The sequence below is a fragment of the Ranitomeya variabilis genome, chromosome 4, assembly GCF_051348905.1.
Source record: "Ranitomeya variabilis isolate aRanVar5 chromosome 4, aRanVar5.hap1, whole genome shotgun sequence".
Taxonomy (NCBI): Eukaryota; Metazoa; Chordata; class Amphibia; order Anura; family Dendrobatidae; genus Ranitomeya; species Ranitomeya variabilis.
Genome location: NC_135235.1, coordinates 190,340,745 through 190,362,218, shown reverse-complemented (window position 1 = coordinate 190,362,218; position 21,474 = coordinate 190,340,745). Strand labels below are relative to the sequence as shown.

The window sequence follows — 21,474 nt, the reverse complement described above, 5'->3', positions numbered from 1 at the left end:
TGTGGCCTGCTGGAGGTCATTTTGCAAGGCTCTGGCAGTGATTCTCCTGTTCCTCCTTGCACAAAGGCTGAGGTAGCGGTCCTGCTGCTGGGTTGTTGCCCTCCTACGGCCCCCTCCATGTCTCCTGGTGTACTGGCCTGTCTCCTGGTAGCACCTCCAGCCTCTGGACACTACGTTGACGGACACAGAAAACCTTCTTGCCACAGCTTGCATTGATGTGCCATCCTGGATGAGCTGCACTACCTGAGCCAATTGTGTGGGTTGTAGAGTCCGTCTCATACTACCACAAGAGTGAAAGTACAAACATTCAAAAGTGACCAAAACATCAGCCAGAAAGCATTGGTACTGAGATGTGGTCTGTGGTCCCCATCTGCAGAACCACTCCTTTATTGAGGGTGTCTTGATAATTGCCAATAATTTCCATCTGTTGTCTATTCCATTTGCACAACAGTATGTGAAATTGATTGTCAAACAGTGTTGCTTCCTAAGTGGACAGTTTGATTTCACAGAAGTTTGATTTACTTGGAGTTATATTCTGTTGTTTAAGTGTTCCCTTTATTTTTTTGAGCAGTGTATAAAGATGCATGATCTTGTCATCAGCCAGGATCTGTTCAAGTACAGTCACCAAGTGCTACTGGTTGCATGGAGGATGTGGAGACAGGTGAACAGGAGGGACCAGATTCTGAACAAAATTTAGAAAGAGGGAACAGGAAAGAGTTAGATTAGTGAAGTGAGGTGATAAGACTGTCTAAAGAGAAGGGTATTAAAGCACGCCTAAAAAAGAGTGGGTTAGGAATTAGTCGGATCATCTGGTGTAGTGCATTCCAGAAAACTGGCACAGCACGAGAGAAGTCTTGGAGACAAAGGTGCTAAGCTCAGATTATGGAGGATGTTAGTCTTAGATCAGTTGTAGAGCGGAGAGTACAGGTATCGTGATATAGAGAAATGTCATGATCTCCATGGCCAGAGAACTAGCATAAGCCTCAATAGGAACAAGCTCTTGGAAGATGTAACTGTACTGACCATGAACTAAACCTACCGCATCATCTAGAAGTAGCCAGGTAGCATGTCCTACTTTTTATCCCTATATGCCCAGCGCCGGCCGGAGAACTAAATAATGCTAGCAGAGGGAAATATAAGACCTGACTCACCTCTAGAGAAATGCCCAAAAAGGAGACAGAAGCCCCCCACATATATTGGCGGTGATATGAGATGAAACAACAAACGCAGCAGGAAAATAGTTTTAGCAAATTTGAGGTCCGCTTTCTAGATAGCAGAAGACAGAAAGCATACTTTCATGGTCAGTAGAAAACCCTAACAAAACACATCCAGAAATTACTTTAGGACTCTGGCATTAACTCATAATACCAGAGTGGCAATTCCTGATCAACAAGAGCTTTCCAGACACAGTAACGAAACTGCAGCTGTGAACTGGAACCAAAATACAAAAACAAAACATGGACGAATGTCCAACTTATCTAGTAGATGTCTGGGAGCAGGAACAAGCACAGAGAGGCTTCTGATAACATTGTTGACCGGCAAGCATCTAACAGAGAAGCCAGGTTAAATAGCGACACCCAGATCTAATCAGAACAGGTGAACAGGGAAGATGATGTCACAAGTTCAATTCCACCAGTAGCCACCGGGGGAGCCCAGAATCCAAATTCACAACAGTACCCCCCCCTCAAGGAGGGGGCACCGAACCCTCACCAGAACCACCAGGGCGATCAGGATGGGCCCTATGAAAGGCACGAACCAGATCAGAGGCATGAACATCAGATGCAGTGACCCAAGAATTATCCTCCTGGCCGTATCCCTTCCACTTGACCAGATACTGGAGTCTCCGTCTGGAAACACGGGAGTCTAGGATTTTTTCCACAACGTACTCCAACTCACCCTCAACCAACACCGGAGCAGGAGGCTCAACGGAAGGCACAACCGGTGCCTCATACCTGCGCAATAACGACCGATGAAAAACGTTATGAATAGAAAAGGATGCAGGGAGGTCCAAACGGAAGGAAACAGGGTTAAGAATCTCCAATATTTTATACGGACCGATGAACCGAGGCTTAAACTTAGGAGATGAGACCCTCATAGGGACAAAACGAGAAGACAACCACACCAAATCTCCAACACAAAGCCGAGGACCAACACGACGGTGACGGTTGGCAAAAAGCTGAGTCTTCTCCTGGGACAACTTTAAATTGTCCATCACCTGTCCCCAGATATGATGCAATCTCTCCACCACCGCATCCACTCCAGGACAATCCGAGGATTCCATCTGACCGGAGGAAAATCGAGGGTGGAACCCCGAATTACAGAAAAACGGGGACACCAAAGTGGCAGAGCTGGCCCGATTATTGAGGGCGAACTCCGCCAATGGCAAAAAAGCAACCCAATCATCCTGGTCAGCAGACACAAAACACCTCAGATATGTCTCCAGGGTCTGATTAGTCCGCTCGGTCTGGCCATTAGTCTGAGGGTGAAAAGCAGACGAAAAAGACAAATCTATGCCCATCCTAGCACAGAATGCCCGCCAAAATCTAGACACAAATTGGGTTCCTCTGTCAGAAACGATATTCTCAGGAATACCATGCAAACGAACAACATTTTGAAAAAACAGGGGCACCAACTCGGAAGAAGAAGGCAATTTGGGCAGGGGAACCAAATGGACCATCTTAGAAAAACGGTCACACACCACCCAGATGACAGACATCTTCTGAGAAACAGGCAGATCTGAAATAAAATCCATCGAGATGTGTGTCCAAGGCCTCTTAGGAATAGGCAAGGGCAACAATAATCCACTAGCCCGAGAACAACAAGGCTTGGCCCGAGCACAAACGTCACAAGACTGCACAAAGCCTCGCACATCTCGTGACAGGGAAGGCCACCAGAAGGATCTTGCCACCAAATCCCTGGTACCAAAAATTCCAGGATGACCTGCCAATGCAGAAGAATGTACCTCAGAGATGACTCTACTGGTCCAATCATCAGGAACAAACAACCTATCAGGCGGACAACGATCCGGTCTATCCGCCTGAAACTCCTGCAAGGCCCGCCGCAGGTCTGGAGAAACGGCTGACAAGATAACTCCCTCCTTAAGAATACCTGTGGGGTCAGAGTTGCCGGGTGAATCAGGCTCAAAACTCCTAGAAAGGGCATCCGCCTTAACATTCTTAGAACCCGGTAGGTACGATACCACAAAATTAAACCGAGAGAAAAATAATGACCAGCGCGCCTGTCTAGGATTCAGGCGCCTGGCGGTCTCAAGATAGATCAAATTTTTGTGGTCAGTCAATACCACCACCTGATGTCTGGCCCCCTCGAGCCAATGGCGCCACTCCTCAAACGCCCACTTCATGGCCAAAAGCTCCCGATTCCCAACATCATAATTCCGCTCAGCGGGCGAAAATTTACGGGAAAAGAAGGCACAAGGCCTCATCACGGCGCAGTCAGAACTTTTCTGCGACAACACTGCCCCAGCCCCGATCTCAGAAGCGTCGACCTCAACCTGAAAAGGAAGAGTCACATCAGGCTGACGCAACACAGGGGCAGAAGAAAAACGGCGCTTAAGCTCCTGAAAGGCCTCCACAGCATCAGGGGACCAATTAGCAACATCAGCACCCTGTCTAGTCAAATCGGTCAATGGCTTAACGACATCCGAAAAACCAGAAATAAATCGACGATAAAAGTTGGCAAAGCCCAAAAATTTCTGAAGACTTTTAAGAGAAGAGGGCTGCGTCCAATCACCAATAGCTTGAACCTTGACAGGATCCATCTCAATGGAAGAGGGAGAAAAAATATATCCCAAAAAGGAAATTCTCTGAACCCCAAAAACGCACTTAGAACCCTTGACACACAGAGAATTAGACCGCAAAACCTGAAAAACCCTCTTAACTTGCCGGACATGAGAGTCCCAATCATCCGAAAAAATCAGAATATCATCCAGATACACTATCATAAATTTATCCAAAAAATCGCGGAAAATATCATGCATAAAGGACTGGAAGACTGAAGGGGCATTAGAAAGACCAAAAGGCATCACCAAATACTCAAAGTGGCCCTCGGGCGTATTAAATGCGGTTTTCCACTCATCCCCCTGCCTGATCCGCACCAAATTATACGCCCCACGGAGATCAATCTTAGAGAACCACTTGGCCCCCTTTATGCGAGCAAACAAATCAGTCAGCAACGGCAATGGGTATTGATATTTAACCGTGATTTTATTCAAAAGCCGATAATCAATACATGGTCTCAAAGAGCCGTCTTTTTTTGACACAAAGAAAAAACCGGCTCCTAAGGGAGATGACGATGGACGAATATGTCCCTTTTCCAAGGACTCCTTTATATATTCTCGCATAGCAGTATGTTCAGGCACAGACAGATTAAATAAACGACCCTTTGGGTATTTACTACCCGGAATTAAATCTATAGCACAATCGCACTCACGGTGCGGAGGTAGCGAACCCAGCTTGGGTTCTTCAAAGACGTCACGATAATCAGACAGGAACTCAGGGATTTCAGAGGGAATAGATGATGAAATGGACACCAAAGGTACGTCCCCATGAGTCCCCTTACATCCCCAGCTCAACACAGACATAGCTCTCCAGTCAAGGACTGGGTTGTGAGACTGCAGCCATGGCAATCCTAGCACCAAATCATCATGTAGATTATACAGCACCAGAAAACGAATAGTCTCCTGGTGATCCGGATTAATACACATAGTCACTTGTGTCCAGTATTGTGGTTTATTATTAGCCAATGGGGTGGAGTCAATCCCCTTCAGAGGAATAAGAGTCTCCAAAGGCTCTAAATCATACCCACAACGATTGGCAAAGGACCAATCCATAAGACTCAAAGCGGCGCCAGAGTCGATATAGGCGTCCGTAGTAATAGATGACAAAGAGCAAATCAGGGTCACAGACAAAATAAATTTAGACTGTAAAGTGCCAATGGGAACGGATTTATCAAGCTTTTTAGTACGCTTAGAGCATGCTGATATAACATGAGTAGAATCCCCACAATAGAAACACAACCCATTTTTCCGTCTAAAATTCTGCCGCTCGCTTCTGGACAGAATTCTATCACACTGCATGTTTTCTGGCGTCTTCTCAGTGGACACCGCCAGATGGTGCACTGGTTTGTGCTCCCGCAGACGCCTATCGATCTGAATGGCCATCGTCATGGACTCATTCAGACTTGCAGGCACAGGGAACCCCACCATAACATCCTTAATGGCATCAGAAAGACCCTCTCTGAAAGTAGCCGCCAAGGCACACTCATTCCACTGAGTAAGCACAGACCATTTACGGAATCTTTGGCAGTAAATTTCAGCTTCATCTTGCCCCTGCGATAGGGACATCAAAGTTTTTTCTGCCTGAAGTTCCAAATGAGGTTCCTCATAAAGCAAGCCCAAGGCCAGAAAAAACGCATCCACATTGCGCAACGCAGGATCCCCTGGTGCCAATGCAAAAGCCCAATCTTGAGGGTCGCCGCGGAGCAAGGAAATCACAATCCCAACCTGCTGTGCAGGGTCTCCAGCAGAACGAGATTTCAGGGACAAAAATAACTTACAATTATTTCTAAAATTCTGAAAGCTAGATCTATTCCCTGAGAAGAATTCCGGCAAAGGAATTCTCGGCTCTGATACCGGAGCATGAACAACAAAATCTTGCAAACTTTGTACTTTCGTGGCGAGATTATTCAAACCTGCAGTTACACTCTGTAGATCCATTATAGACAGGTGAACATAGAGCCATTCAAAGATTAGAAGGAGAGAGAAAAAAAAGAAAGACTGCAGCATAGACAGACTGGCAAGTGATCCAATCAAGAGCACACTAACTACTAGAGAAAAAAAAAAAAAAAAAAAAAAAAATTTTCAGCAGACTTCTTATTTCTCTCCTTTCTCAGCCAAGGATTTTAACCCTTTAGTGGGCCGGTCAAACTGTCATGATCTCCATGGCCAGAGAACTAGCATAAGCCTCAATAGGAACAAGCTCTTGGAAGATGTAACTGTACTGACCATGAACTAAACCTACCGCATCATCTAGAAGTAGCCAGGTAGCATGTCCTACTTTTTATCCCTATATGCCCAGCGCCGGCCGGAGAACTAAATAATGCTAGCAGAGGGAAATATAAGACCTGACTCACCTCTAGAGAAATGCCCAAAAAGGAGACAGAAGCCCCCCACATATATTGGCGGTGATATGAGATGAAACAACAAACGCAGCAGGAAAATAGTTTTAGCAAATTTGAGGTCCGCTTTCTAGATAGCAGAAGACAGAAAGCATACTTTCATGGTCAGTAGAAAACCCTAACAAAACACATCCAGAAATTACTTTAGGACTCTGGCATTAACTCATAATACCAGAGTGGCAATTCCTGATCAACAAGAGCTTTCCAGACACAGTAACGAAACTGCAGCTGTGAACTGGAACCAAAATACAAAAACAAAACATGGACGAATGTCCAACTTATCTAGTAGATGTCTGGGAGCAGGAACAAGCACAGAGAGGCTTCTGATAACATTGTTGACCGGCAAGCATCTAACAGAGAAGCCAGGTTAAATAGCGACACCCAGATCTAATCAGAACAGGTGAACAGGGAAGATGATGTCACAAGTTCAATTCCACCAGTAGCCACCGGGGGAGCCCAGAATCCAAATTCACAACAGAGAAATGAGGGTGGAAATATAGTGTAGCGGAGAATTGAAGAGAGCTTTGTGGGTGACAGAGAGAAGTTTATATTGTATTCTGTAGTGGATGGGCAACTAGTGCAATGACTGACAAGTTGGAGGCATCGGTGTAGCGGCTGTTGTGAATTCTATTTTTGGGCTCCCTCTAGTGGTCACAAGCGGTACTATGTAGTGTTCTCTTTCTGCAGGTTGGCTGCATCAGCTGGTTCGTTATCCTTGGTTGGTTTCCTATTTACCTCACCTGGAGACTCAGTTCCTTGCCTGCTATCAATGTATTCAGTGCTCTTCAGATTCCTTGTGGCTACCTTGCTCCCAGTCTCTCCAAGACAAGCTAAGTTTTTGTTTGATCATTTTTTGATTATCAGTGTTCATTATGTTTTTAGTCCAGCTCGCTAAAATGTGATTTCCTCGCTTGCTGGTTGCTCTAGGGGACTGAGTTTCTCCCCCTCACACCGTTAGTTGGTGTGGGGGTTCTTGAAATCTCAGAGTGGATATTTTGTAAGGGTTTTTTACTGACCGCATAGATTCCCTTTTCTATTTTCTGCTATCTAGTACTAGTGGGCCTCATTTGCTGAATCTGCTTTCACCCCTGTGTATGTGCCTTCCTCTTACCTCACCGTTATTATCTGTTGGGGGCTTCTATATCTTTGGGGATTATTTCTCTGGAGGCAAGAGAGGTCTTTCTTTCTCTCTAGGGGTAGTTAGTTCCTCAGGCTGGCTCGAGACGTCTAGGAATTTTAGGCACGTTCACCGGCTACTTCTAGTGTGTTTGGATAGGTTCAGATTTGCGGTCAGTCCAGTTTGCCACCTCCCTAGAGCTTGTCCTATGTTTGTTACTTAGCTGGAGTAATTTGTGATCCTCAACCACTAAGGATCATAACAGTATAGCAGGCCAAAAAGTGTTTAATGCTTCACAGAAGTGGGATAAAAAGAAGACCTGAGTACATTTTTTTTTTCCTCCCGCTTTTCCTTTGCTGCAGTCTGTTTAGCTTGTTTCATCCCCTTGAAATCTGGGTGGTTTTGAGCTCAGCTGCAGACATGAATGTTCAGACTCTGACTTCTAGTGTGGATCATCTTACTGCATGGGTGCAAAGTATTCAGGATTTTGTTATTCGTAGCCCTATGTCAGAACCAAAGATACCCATTCCTGAGTTGTTTTCTGGAGATAGATCTAGGTTTCAAAATTTTAAGAATAATTGTAAGTTATTTCTATCTCTGAGACCTCGTTCCTCTGGTGATTCCGCTCAGCAAGTTAAAATTGTTATCTCCTTGTTGCGTGGCGACCCTCAAGATTGGGCTTTCTCTCTGGCGCCAGGAGATCCTGCTTTGCTTAATGTAGATGCATTTTTTCTGGCTCTTGGACTGCTTTATGAGGAGCCTAATCTTGAGAATCAGGCAGAAAAAGCGTTGCTGGCTATCTCTCAAGGTCAGGATGAAGCAGAGGTGTATTGTCAAAAATTTCGGAAATGGTCGGTGCTTACTCAGTGGAATGAGTGTGCCCTGGCTGCAAATTTCAGAGAAGGTCTTTCTGAGGCCGTTAAGAATGTTATGGTGGGGTTCCCCACCCCTACAAGTCTGAGTGATTCTATGGCTTTAGCCATTCAGGTTGATCGGTGTTTGCGGGAGCGCAAATCTGCTCATCCTTTGGCGGTATTTTCTGGACAGAGACCTGAGTCTATGCAATGTGACCGAACTCTGACCAGAATTGAGCGACAAAGTCATAGACGTCAAAATGGGTTGTGCTTCTACTGTGGTGATTCTACTCATGTTATCTCAGCATGCCCTAAACGCTTAAAAAAAAATCGCTAAACCTGTCACCATTGGTACTATACAGCCTAAATTTATTTTGTCTGTTACTTTGATTTGTTCTTTGTCGTCCTACCCGGTTATGGCTTTTGTGGATTCGGGTGCTGCCCTGAATCTGATGGATTTGTCGTTTGCCAGGCGCTGTGGTTTTGTCCTGGAGCCTTTGGAATTTCCTATTCCTCTGAGGGGAATTGATGCTACGCCATTGGCTGAGAATAAGCCTCAGTATTGGACGCAAATGACCATGTGCATGACTCCCGTACATCAGGAGGTGATTCGCTTTTTCGTTCTGCATAATTTGCATGATGTTGTCGTTTTGGGTCTGCCATGGCTGCAAGCTCATAATCCAGTTTTAGATTGGAAAGCTATGTCTGTGTCAAGTTGGGGTTGTCAGGGAATTCATGGCAATACTCCGTTGGTGTCTATTGCTTCTTCCACTCCTTCTGAGGTCCCTGAGTTTTTGTCTGACTACCAGGATGTATTTGATGAGCCCAGGTCCAGTGCCCTGCCCCCTCATAGGGATTGTGACTGTGCTATAAATTTAATTCCTGGTAGTAAATTCCCTAAGGGACGAATTTTTAATTTGTCTATACCAGAGCATGCCGCGATGCGGAGTTATATAAAGGAGTCTTTGGAGAAGGGACATATTCGCCCATCCTCTTCCCCTCTTGGTGCAGGATTTTTTTTTGTGGCCAAGAAGGACGGTTCTTTGAGACCTTGTATAGATTATCGTCTTCTGAATAAAATTACAGTCAAATTTCAGTATCCTTTGCCACTATTGTCTGATTTGTTTGCTCGGATTAAGGGTGCCAGTTGGTTCACCAAGATAGATCTCCGTGGTGCGTATAACCTTGTGCGCATTAAGCAGGGAGATGAATGGAAAACAGCATTTAATACGCCCGAAGGCCATTTTGAGTACTTGGTGATGCCTTTTGGACTCTCTAATGCTCCTTCTGTGTTTCAGTCCTTCATGCATGACATCTTCCGAGAATATCTGGATAAATTTATGATTGTTTATTTGGATGACATTTTGGTCTTTTCTGATGATTGGGAGTCCCATGTGGAGCAGGTCAGGATGGTGTTTCAGGTCCTGCGTGCTAATGCTTTATTTGTGAAGGGCTCAAAATGCCTCTTCGGAGTACAGAAGGTCTCCTTTTTGGGTTTTATTTTTTCTCCTTCTACTGTGGAGATGGACCCAGTCAAGGTCCAGGCTATTCATGACTGGACTCAGCCCACGTCTGTTAAGAGTCTTCAGAAGTTCTTGGGGTTTGCAAATTTTTACCGTCGTTTCATCGCTAATTTTTCTAGCGTGGTTAAACCTTTGACGGATTTGACCAAGAAGGGTTCTGATGTGACTAATTGGTCTCCTGCGGCCGTGGAGGCCTTTCGGGAGCTGAAGCACCGGTTTTCTTCAGCTCCAGTCTTATGTCAGCCAGATGTCTCTCTCCCCTTCCAGGTCGAGGTTGATGCTTCTGAGATTGGAGCAGGGGCTGTTTTGTCGCAGAGAAGCTCTGATGGCTCTGTGATGAAGCCATGTGCTTTCTTTTCAAGAAAGTTTTCGCCTGCCGAGCGGAATTATGATGTTGGTAATCGGGAGTTGTTGGCTATGAAGTGGGCATTTGAGGAGTGGCGACATTGGCTCGAAGGAGCTAAACATCGTGTGGTGGTCTTGACTGATCACAAAAATCTGATTTACCTTGAATCTGCCAAGCGCCTGAATCCTAGACAGGCTCGTTGGTCGTTGTTTTTCTCCCGTTTCAACTTCGTGGTCTCATACCTGCCTGGTCCGAAGAACGTGAAAGCTGATGCACTTTCTAGGAGTTTTGTGCCTGACTCTCCGGGAGTTTCTGAGCCGGCTGGTATTCTCAGAGAGGGAGTGATTTTGTCTGCCATTTCCCCAGATTTGCGACGAGTGCTGCAGAAATTTCAGGCAGATAGACCTGACCGTTGTCCACCAGAGAGACTGTTTGTCCCGGATAGATGGACCAGCAGAGTTATTTCCGAGGTTCATTCTTCGGTGTTGGCGGGTCATCCTGGGATTTTTGGTACCAGAGATTTGGTGGCTAGGTCCTTCTGGTGGCCTTCCTTGTCGCGGGATGTGCGTTCCTTTGTGCAGTCTTGTGGGATTTGTGCTCGGGCTAAGCCTTGCTGTTCTCGTGCCAGCGGTTTGCTTTTGCCTTTGCCTGTTCCGAAAAGGCCTTGGACACACATTTCCATGGATTTTATTTCGGATCTTCCAGTATCTCAGAAAATGTCTGTCATCTGGGTGGTGTGTGATCGTTTTTCCAAGATGGTCCATTTGGTGCCCTTGCCTAAGTTGCCTACTTCCTCCGATTTGGTTCCTCTATTTTTTCAGAATGTGGTTCGCTTGCACGGCATTCCTGAAAATATTGTGTCTGATAGAGGATCCCAGTTTGTGTCCAGGTTTTGGCGGAATTTTTGTGCTAAGATGGGCATTGATTTGTCTTTTTCGTCGGCCTTCCATCCTCAGACTAATGGCCAAACCGAACGAACTAATCAGACGTTGGAAACTTATTTGAGATGTTTTGTTTCTGCTGATCAGGATGATTGGGTGACTTTTTTGCCTTTGGCCGAGTTTGCCCTTAATAATCGGGCTAGTTCTGCTACTTTGGTTTCACCTTTTTTCTGCAATTCTGGTTTCCATCCTCGTTTTTCCTCGGGTCAGGTTGAGTCTTCTGACTTTCCGGGGGTGGATTCTGTGGTGGATAGGTTGCAGCAGATTTGGAACCATGTGGTGGACAATTTGAGGTTGTCACAGGAGAAGGCTCAGTGCTTTGCCAACCGCCGCCGCGGTGTGGGTCCCCGACTTCGTGTTGGGGATTTGGTGTGGCTGTCTTCTCGGTATGTTCCTATGAAGGTCTCCTCTCCTAAATTCAAGCCTCGCTTCATCGGTCCTTATAAGATCTTGGAAATCCTTAACCCGGTGTCTTTTTGTTTGGATCTCCCAGCATCGTTTGCCATTCATAATGTGTTCCATAGGTCTTTGTTGCGGAGGTATGTGGTACCTGTGGTTCCTTCTGTTGAGCCTCCTGCTCCGGTGCTGGTCGAGGGCGAATTGGAGTACGTGGTGGAGAAGATTTTGGATTCTCGTATCTCTAGACGGAGGCTTCAGTATTTGGTTAAGTGGAAGGGCTATGGTCAGGAGGATAATTCCTGGGTTGTCACCTCTGATGTTCATGCGGCCGATTTGGTTCGTGCCTTCCACGCGGCTCATCCTGATCACCCTGGGGGTCTTGATGAGGGTTCGGTGACCCCTCCTCAAGGGGGGGTACTGTTGTGAATTCTATTTTTGGGCTCCCTCTAGTGGTCACAAGCGGTACTATGTAGTGTTGTCTTTCTGCAGGTTGGCTGCATCAGCTGGTTCGTTATCCTTGGTTGGTTTCCTATTTAGCTCACCTGGAGACTCAGTTCCTTGCCTGCTATCAATGTATTCAGTGCTCTTCAGATTCCTTGTGGCTACCTTGCTCCCAGTCTCTCCAAGACAAGCTAAGTTTTTGTTTGATCATTTTTTGATTATCAGTGTTCATTATGTTTTTAGTCCAGCTCGCTAAAATGTGATTTCCTCGCTTGCTGGTTGCTCTAGGGGACTGAGTTTCTCCCCCCCCCCACACCGTTAGTTGGTGTGGGGGTTCTTGAAATCTCAGAGTGGATATTTTGTAAGGGATTTTACTGACCGCATAGATTCCCTTTTCTATTTTCTGCTATCTAGTATTAGTGGGCCTCATTTGCTGAATCTGCTTTCACCCCTGTGTATGTGCCTTCCTCTTACCTCACCGTTATTATCTGTTGGGGGCTTCTATATCTTTGGGGATTATTTCTCTGGAGGCAAGAGAGGTCTTTCTTTCTCTCTAGGGGTAGTTAGTTCCTCAGGCTGGCTCGAGACGTCTAGGAATTTTAGGCACGTTCACCGGCTACTTCTAGTGTGTTTGGATAGGTTCAGATTTGCGGTCAGTCCAGTTTGCCACCTCCCTAGAGCTTGTCCTATGTTTGTTACTTAGCTGGAGTAATTTGTGATCCTCAACCACTAAGGATCATAACAAGCGGCTGGACAGAAATACAACTCTGGCTGACGCATTCAGGACGGATTAGAGAGGCAAAAGTTTGGCAATATGGAGACCCATCAGTAGAGACAGTTTCAGCAGTCCAGCCAAGAATGAATAAGAGGGACAGTAACAGTTTTTGCAGTTTCAACGTGAGAAAAGGTCAGATTCTGGAGATGTGTTTAAGATGCAGGTAACATGAGTGAGTGAGCTATTGGATATATAAAGTAAAGGAAGATTTGACCTCTTCTTCTGCAGTATCTTATATTTGGGCTCCATTTATCAAGTACCTGTAATGACTAGGAATACACAAGATCAAAAGGAAATTGTCCTATATGTCCTTCTGAAGATGTTTTTTTTTCTATCACATAATCTCTGTCCTTATGCTTAAATGTAAATATTTGGTATAGTTCTAATTGTCTGTATAGTATTCTACTTCTTAGTACCTTGCTGCTGTACCCACCTTCCTTCTTCTGTATATCTTTTTCACTTTGAACAGTACCCCTTAAAGTTCTGCCTACATGCATAAGTATCAATGATAATACTCTTAATAATAATAATAATTTTATTTATATAGCGCCAACATATTCCGCAGCGCTTTACAAATTATAGAGGGGACTTGTACAGACAATAGACATTACAGCATAACAGAAATCACAGTTCAAAATAGATGCCAGGAGGAATGAGGGCCCTGCTCGCAAGCTTATAAACTATGAGGAAGGGGAGACACGAGAGGTGGATGGTAACAATTGCTTTAGTTATTTGGACCAGCCATAGTGTAAGGCTCGGGTGTTCATGTAAAGCTGCATGAACCAGTTAACTGCCTAAGTATGTAACAGTACAGACACAGAGTGCTATTAACTGCATAAAGTGTATGAGAACATGATACGAGGAACCTGATTATGTTTTTTTTTTTTTTATGATAGGCCACACAGGGATCGTTAGGTTAATGCATTGAGGCGGTAGGCCAATCTGAACAAATGAGTTTTTAGGGCACGCTTAAAACTGTGGGGATTGGGGATTAATCGTATTAACCTAGGTAGTGCATTCCAAAGAATCGGCGCAGCACGTGTAAAGTCTTGGAGACGGGAGTGGGAGGTTCTGATTATTGAGGATGCTAACCTGAGGTCATTAGCGGAGCAGAGGGCACGGGTAGGGTGGTAGACTGAGACCAGAGAGGAGATGTAGGGTGGTGCTGAGCCATGGAGTGCTTTGTGGATGAGGGTAGTAGTTTTGTACTGGATTCTGGAGTGGATGGGTAGCCAGTGTGCATAAGGTAGAGGCATCAGTGTAACGGTTGGTGAGGATTATGATCCTGGCTGCAGCATTCAGGACAGATTGGAGCGGGGAGAGTTGGGTAAGAGGGAGGCCGATTAGTAGAGAGTTACAATAGTCCAGACGGGAATGAATAAGTGAAACAGTAAGAGTTTTTGCAGAGCCGAAAGTAAGAAAAGGGCGAATTCTAGAAATGTTTTTGAGATGCAGATAAAAAGAGAGAGCCAGTGATCGGATGTGGGGGGTGAATGGAAGCTGGGAATCAAGGATGACCCCAAGACAGCGGGCATGTTGCTTTGGAGTAATGGAGGAACCGCACACGGAGATGGCAATGTCAGGCAAAGGTAGGTTAGTAGAGGGAGAGAACACGAGGAGTTCAGTTTTTGACAGGTTTAGTTTCAGATAGAGGGAGGACATGATGTTAGAGACCGTGGTAAGACAATCACTGGTGTTTTCTAAAAAGGTCAGCGTGATAACAGGAGAAGAGGTGTATAATTGGGTGTCGTCAGCATAGAGATGGTACTGGAAACCAAATCTACTGATTGTTTATCCAATAGGGGCAGTATACAAAGAGAATAGGAGGGGGCCTAGGACTGATCCTTGAGGAACCCCAACAGAAAGGGGAAGGTGAGAGGAGGAGGATCCAGCAAAACATACAGTGAAGGATCGGTCAGAGAGCTAGGAGGAGAACCAGGAGAGAACGGTGTCCTTGAGGCCGAAGGAGCAGAGCATATTGAGGAGGAGCTGATGATCCACAGTATCAAATGCTGTGGAGAGATCCAAGAGAATTAGCAGGGAGTAGTGACCATTAGATTTAGCTGTTAGTAGGTCATTAGAGACTTTAGTGAGGGCAGTTTCAGTAGAGTGTAAAGAGCGGAAGCCAGATTGAAGAGGGTCGAGAAGAGAGTTATCTGAGAGATAGCGGGTAAGACGGGAGTGGACCAGGCGTTCGAGGAGTTTAGAGATGAAGGGAAGATTAGAGACAGGTCTATAATTAGCGGCACAGTTTTGGTCGAGGGATGGTTTTTTAAGTAATGGATGTATGATGGCATGCTTAAATGAGGAGGGAAAAATACCGGAAGTGAGAGAAAGGTTGAATATTTTTCTTAGGTGAGAGTTGACAGCCGAGGAAAGGGACTGGAGGAGATGTGACGGAATGGGGTCACTGGTGCAAGTGGTCGGGCGAGAAGATGCAAGGAGCCTGACTACTTCTTCTTCTATAACTGGCTCAAAGTCAGAGAGTGAACTAGATGCAGTGGGGGAGGGAGGACAGTGCATGGTATGAAGAGATTGTGAGATGATTTCCTGTCGAATGTGGTCAATTTTTTCTTACGAAGAAGCACTAACATGACAGAACACAAGAACCCATTTTGTTCAAGAGGGCACAAATATTTAAAGGGCATGATAAACATTTTAATTCAAAAACAACATTTGAAATATATACACTAGGAACAAGAAACGCAATATCTGGAAATAAAGTTGTGTGATAGTCGGAGTCTTGTACTGAGCCTCTTTGGAATTTTCACCTCGTCTCTGTCTAGACACACAGTCCATTTACCAGAGGAACATGTGAACAGAAAGACTGGCCATGCACAGCGATATTACTCCTCGCTGAACACATCACTCGGCAAGCGGACAAAATGGCTTAATCTGAGCTGCAGCTGTTGTGTCCTCAACAATTCACTTCCTTTGTATTGGGGTCTAACAAAAAAGTCACAATTTTGAGCAAATCATTACAATCTCAATTACTACTCAGTTGTGGCATAGTGTTTGTATATAGGTCTATATTTAGGCTGCCGCATACATGCACCTATATGAGTATAATACTATAGGAGTGCTGCCTTGTCCTACATTTTTGGTATTGTGCATTGAGTTGTGGCTGTCCCCAGGGTCATGCGCCCTTATCCACCATCAGACAGCTTTTAAATTAGAGCTAAGGTGGATCCTATTTCCTTCCCAGCTCATTTAATGTCTAGTGGTGCACACAGCGGAGTGAGGTTATATGGCTAGGGTCCATCCAGTGAGGTCACCCTGTTGCTGGTACATGGCTGATACACTTTTGATCAAAAATGTTATCTAAGTTTGTAATATTTGTTTTTACATGTGTAGAAGTAATGGGATGTGTATTAAAAAAAAGGATGTTCTCAAGTTTGAAACATATCGTCTATCCACAGATTGCTGGGGGCCCCGAACATCCTAGCCTTAAGCGATCCTAAGATCTGGGGTTCTGAAGAGCCCTGTGTGAATAAAGCAATGGCCGGACATTGCTATTCCATTATCTGTTAATGTGAGCACTGGAGATTGCTGAGTGATGCGCTCCCTTGGTCTTCAGCACTCCCATTGGAATGAATGGAGCGGCAGTACACTTGATCGGCCCCCGCACCATTCACAATGGCATCTTCAGTGCACCGGTTCTTAGGATTGCTTGGGGGGACCACGGCAATTGGACCCACCAACAATTGGAGAGTTATTCCATATCGATTGTAACTGGACTCATACTTGATACTGAATAAATCGAGGTGTTTTCAAAATGTTTCCATTTTTTTCATCACTTGCATATCATTAACATGTCTATCCAGCCTGCGATTTCCATAATTCCATGCCTTTCCCTACTTGGTGTTGCAATTTCTATTTTGCGGAGTGTAAAATATAAATACGCATTCAAATAGGAGAAAGTAATAAGTTCTAGAGCATGAAAATATGTATCAAATCTAAATTTCTTACCCCACTGACCGTCCTTGTAATGGTCCGAGCACTTAGAATAAACCTAATCAATGGTTTGTTCATGAACTGTCTAAGATAACTGCGACCCTCCATTATTCTTGCATCCATCTAGTACTAAATTCTGTAAAAATAAATAAACAAATAAATTAATGAACTGTCTTCAGGAACAAATAATAAGGTGGTTCTTTACTATCTTCTATCCTATTCTACCTCAGATATAAGACCTGTCAGATTTGCTCTAACCTCTTAGGATGTTTTCACACTGTGCTTTTTTCTACATTAATAGGCCCCAACGGGGCTTTCATTCGAATCCCCCCACAAAACGGAATATGGACGTATGCGCCGACGTAGCTGTCTACTATGTTTGAGTGTCTGACTCCAGGAGGCGTATACTCCTGGAAATGATGCACGGCAGAGCGCACGTTCCCTCTGCTGGAACCATTACAGCCTATGGCCAAGTCAGCACATACGTCCAAATCCCGTTTCCAGAAGGGGGTAGGGTAGGTGGGGTTTGGAGGCAAATGCCGACAGGACCCACAAAGCGCAATTTGAAAGCAACCTTAACACAATATTAGCATCATTCTCAGTTCTCCTGACTTATCTGTTACAAAACACTTTCTTTTGATTAAATACTAGGGGCTCCTAGGACTATTTGTACCCTACTCTCTCTGTTCACACTTGACCCACGTGCTTATTTTGATGTCTTTCTTTGTTTAGGTATGGTGTTTGTGATGATAAGTAATAAATTTGATATTTTCCGGGTAGATTATTTTTATACGTGAGCCTAACTGTAATGAAATCTATTGGTCAGCCATTATCATAGTAAAGTTTGCCTCTGTATGTGGTGTGGGAATGATACTTACTTGGATGAGTCGTGAAGCAACACAGGAAGCATTTCCATTTAAATCTCCATGCTGGTTTATTGGTGCTTCATAAACCAGCCACAAACAAAAGGAAAAATAAATGTACTTAGACTGCAGTCGAAACAAAAACAGTTCATGACAAAAGTCTCTTTTGAGCCACTCCTGGTCACACAGGCTGGATAGCATCCAGTTTACCGGATCAGTCAGCACATAACACACCAGAGGCCTTCTTCCTCCACACACAGAGACCATGTTTCGAACAACAGACTCCATTTTAAGATGTGAACAACAGGCAGAGGAGGGGTATGTAGGCAAACAAACCCGTCCATATCTCATGCTGCTCGTAAAACCTGTCCCAGATGCATCGAACAAGCCTAGTAGTACAATGTGCAACAGCAATATTCCAGGCTTACATCACAGATGACAACCACCTCTGTGATACATAACTCCCATCAACTCTGTGTCCGGTAGCCACCTTACATACTTCCACCTCTGCCTAAAGCTGTAGGGCTTAGTAGTGTAGGGTCGGGTGGTTTCGTCAAACTCAATCTGACAGGTGGACACGCCCCTATCAAAGTGTATCAAAGTGTGTAACCCCTCCCCCCTGACAGCTGGCCTCCTTGTCTTCTAACAGCAGCTGTGTGGCAACTCCCCCTCCCTTTTTATATAATTTAATTTGTTAATAGAGTGAATATTATCTCCGTAATTGTTTTATATATTTATAGGGGATTTATAATGCGCGCATTATGTATGCGGGCATGTTACAACATGACTGTTATCCCCGTAATTTTTTTATATTAGAGTTTTATATTTATATATATGTATGCGGGCATGTTACAACATGTCTGTTATCCCCGGGGCATGTTACAACATGCCTGTTACCCCCGTAATTGTTTTATATTAGAGTTTTATATTTATAGGGGAACCATATTACAACAATCGCAGGTATGAATCGTGGTGTTTTATACGTTTATATAAAAAGCAAAAGACGGGGTATTGTAAAAGTAAAAGATATTTATTGTAAATAAACACAGCTCAAATACATTTCAACACTGCACCATACAAAATAAATAGCACGTTTGGTTATACAACAACAAACTTCTTACAAAAATAAATAGTATCGTTTGTATATACACCATTACGTTTCTTACAAAATAATACGGTGTTACAAGTCATGTACGACATATTTATCAAATACATTCTTTACATCGTGAGCCACATGGTTTGTAGCATCGGTAGAGACCTTCTTTTAGGTAGCAGAGTTCCACGTGTGGTACCTAATGACGGGGAATGTAAAGATTGGATTGTACGCGGCGTCGGAGCGAGTTTCTGCGGCGTAGATACAGCGTGTGGCTCGGTGCTGGAAATTTTTAGTTCATCTAAAAGCTTCCTAGTAGTGGGATTACCAACAACTGTAGACGGTATATTTAGCTCGGCCATAGCCTGCATAAATGCTTCCCAACCCGGCGGTAAATTTCTACCGGACAGAGCATGACTCTGCGTAGTACTACGTACCAAATCCAGTAAGTTAGACCCAGGCATTACAGATCCTTTGAAAATAAATTCAGCTTTATTATTCCAGTCTGTAACATTTTTATTCTGTAGTAACCTGTTTAGTAAAAATTCAGCATTCTTTTTATATCTCTGGTTTATGTGGCTGACAATTTCAGCGATCTCTCGATTTTTATCAGAGTCGGTATTTAACAATTGTTGCTGACCAGGATCAGGAGTGCTAACGAGATTTAAAGCCGTTACTTCTTTTGAGCTGTGCCGCGTATGCACCAAGTATCGTTGTAGCGCCGCGCTATACATTTTAATTTTCACATCATCGGGAATGTCACGCCGTTGTAAAATGTCGCTAATTTCGCCATCAAGGCGTTGAATAACGCTGTCGCGTATGTTGACTGTAGCGCCGGGTCTTAGTTTGTCTAGCTCCTGTTTGGGGACTAGATACATTTTCTCTGTATGCTCCATTATCTTCCTGCGAGCAGGCTTGTTATTATAGGGATTGCAAAAGCTAAAAGAGGGCCGATAAACCCGCCGGCCTGCTTTAGTAGCCGCTTCTTTTTCTTTATGGGCTGCGATCTGTCGCTCAGGGTTCTTATAGCTTTACGCCACTTCTTTAATATGCCTTTTTGACGCTCTTTCAGCGGTATCCTGCCTTTTAAGATGTTTAAAGCAATCTCGCCTATGGCTGTAATTAAATCATTGCTCGCATTGCGCAAAATGTGCTGTTCCAGATGCCCAGAGCAGCTGGCATCTTGAAACACATGCTGAAAATGCGCATGTTGCAACCTCTGTAGGTAATGGTGTTTGTGATAATGAAATGATCGTGGATCGTTCAGACGTTTTACAGCATTTTTACCATCATCAAAGGCCTCTCCGCAATTTCAGAGGCCACATACAAACGGATCATTTTAGATTTGTAAATTTGTCGCGTGTACGATCATTTGTAGAGGCCGTGAATATTGTTCATGACGGCGTTCAGTCATTACTGGATAGAATCATCAGGGACATTGAACCTGGTGACTTTGTACAGTTAAGGCTTGAAGGTGACGATACTCTAGACCCTATTTTCGCTACAAAACAGACCAGGGAAGATTTTAATGCTGAATCTTTTTTAAACGCCGTTGCCCGTACACTTCAAAGTAACGCTGAATGTCTGGCATCCAACTCGTTAAAGCTAGTCGTCACCATCATTAAAAATAGCGGAGGTATGCGTGTTTTACAACAGCGTATGCCCGGCTAGAGCTCTATTCGCTGCTGGACCGGCTGCAGGAGAGGTGCCTTTATCACGACACAGATTCTGTTATTTTTGTACAGAGAGACGGTGAGTGGCAACCGCCTTTAGGCGATTATCTGGGGGACCTGACCAGTGAAATACCCGATGGTACACACATCACAGAATTTGTATCCGCGGGCCCCAAAACTTACGGGTACAAACTCAACACGGGTAAAACTGTCTTAAAAGTTAAGGGTATAACACTAAATGTTGGTAACTCTCAATCTATTAATTTCAACAGTCTAAAAGATCTAGTTCTGGACTACCCGACCAATTCTGACACAGATACGCAGAAACGTATTGTCGTACAACAGCCGGCCATTGTAAGAAATAAAAAGTACTGGGAGATTGAGACGAGGCCGTTACGCAAAACACAAAAGTGCGTTTATACAAAGCGGCGACTAATTGACGATTTCACAACCCTGCCTTTTGGGTATTAGCAGAGTGTTGTGCTGATGGATACACGCCTGCAACATCCATTCTCATGCATTCTAGCGGGACCGTCTAATTCTGGAAAGAGCTATTTTGTAAAACAACTGCTGTATAATATTGAAACTAATTTTTCTCAGAAACCTGATAATATTGTTTGGTTTTATTCGTGTTGGCAAAAACTATATGATGAAATCTCTCTCTCTTTTCCCCACGCCAGATTTGTGGAGGGTCTGCCGAATACATTCGTAGATGATGAATTATTCCCGCCGGAGAAGGTGAATTTGGCTATTGTTGATGACCTCATGGAGAGTGCTAGTGAAAATTGTGAGAAGGCACTACGATATCCGATGTCAATAAAAGAGAATAAATATTGTTGGTACACTTTTGATATTATTATCAATTTGTTGGAAGCGTATCAGTAATCAATTTAATACAATTTGATTCGCTATGCTTTTGATTCGCTATGCTTTTGGTGTTATGTCTATTTAACACGCTTTATGCGATTTTAATTAATTATCTGGTGGTTAAATAAATATTATTGGCACTATAGGTTTATGAAAATGTCAATAAAACTGATACATACTGGTACAGCAAGACATGTAATGTGATAGTTAGACTCTATTTAATACAACATATAATGAATAAACAGCATGGTGTATTATAAAACACAATTTTGTGTCATTTTAGTGAAAAATTAACTAATAATTATACATAATATGTCTTTTAAGCTAAATCATGCATGTGTACATACATATTTAATGTTTTTGCTTTTTATATTCTGTAAGAATTTTTATATTATTGAATTGTCTTTGTCAAAATTTGACATTGTTCTGTCAG

General features: G+C 44.0%; 1 protein-coding gene across 9 annotated transcripts in view; it reads right to left on the bottom strand.

Moving 5' to 3' along the window:
• The window catches only part of SYNGR4 (synaptogyrin 4), a 110,073-nt gene that overhangs the window by 41,165 nt on the left and 47,434 nt on the right, over positions 1 to 21,474 (bottom strand). For all 9 annotated transcript variants that reach the window (XM_077259505.1, XM_077259503.1, XM_077259496.1 and 6 more), the window contains one exon: positions 16,561 to 16,681. In XM_077259505.1, the coding sequence (XP_077115620.1) occupies positions 16,561 to 16,668 (108 nt within the window). In that variant the 5' untranslated portion in view covers positions 16,669 to 16,681. The remainder of the gene's footprint in view (positions 1 to 16,560; positions 16,682 to 21,474) is intronic.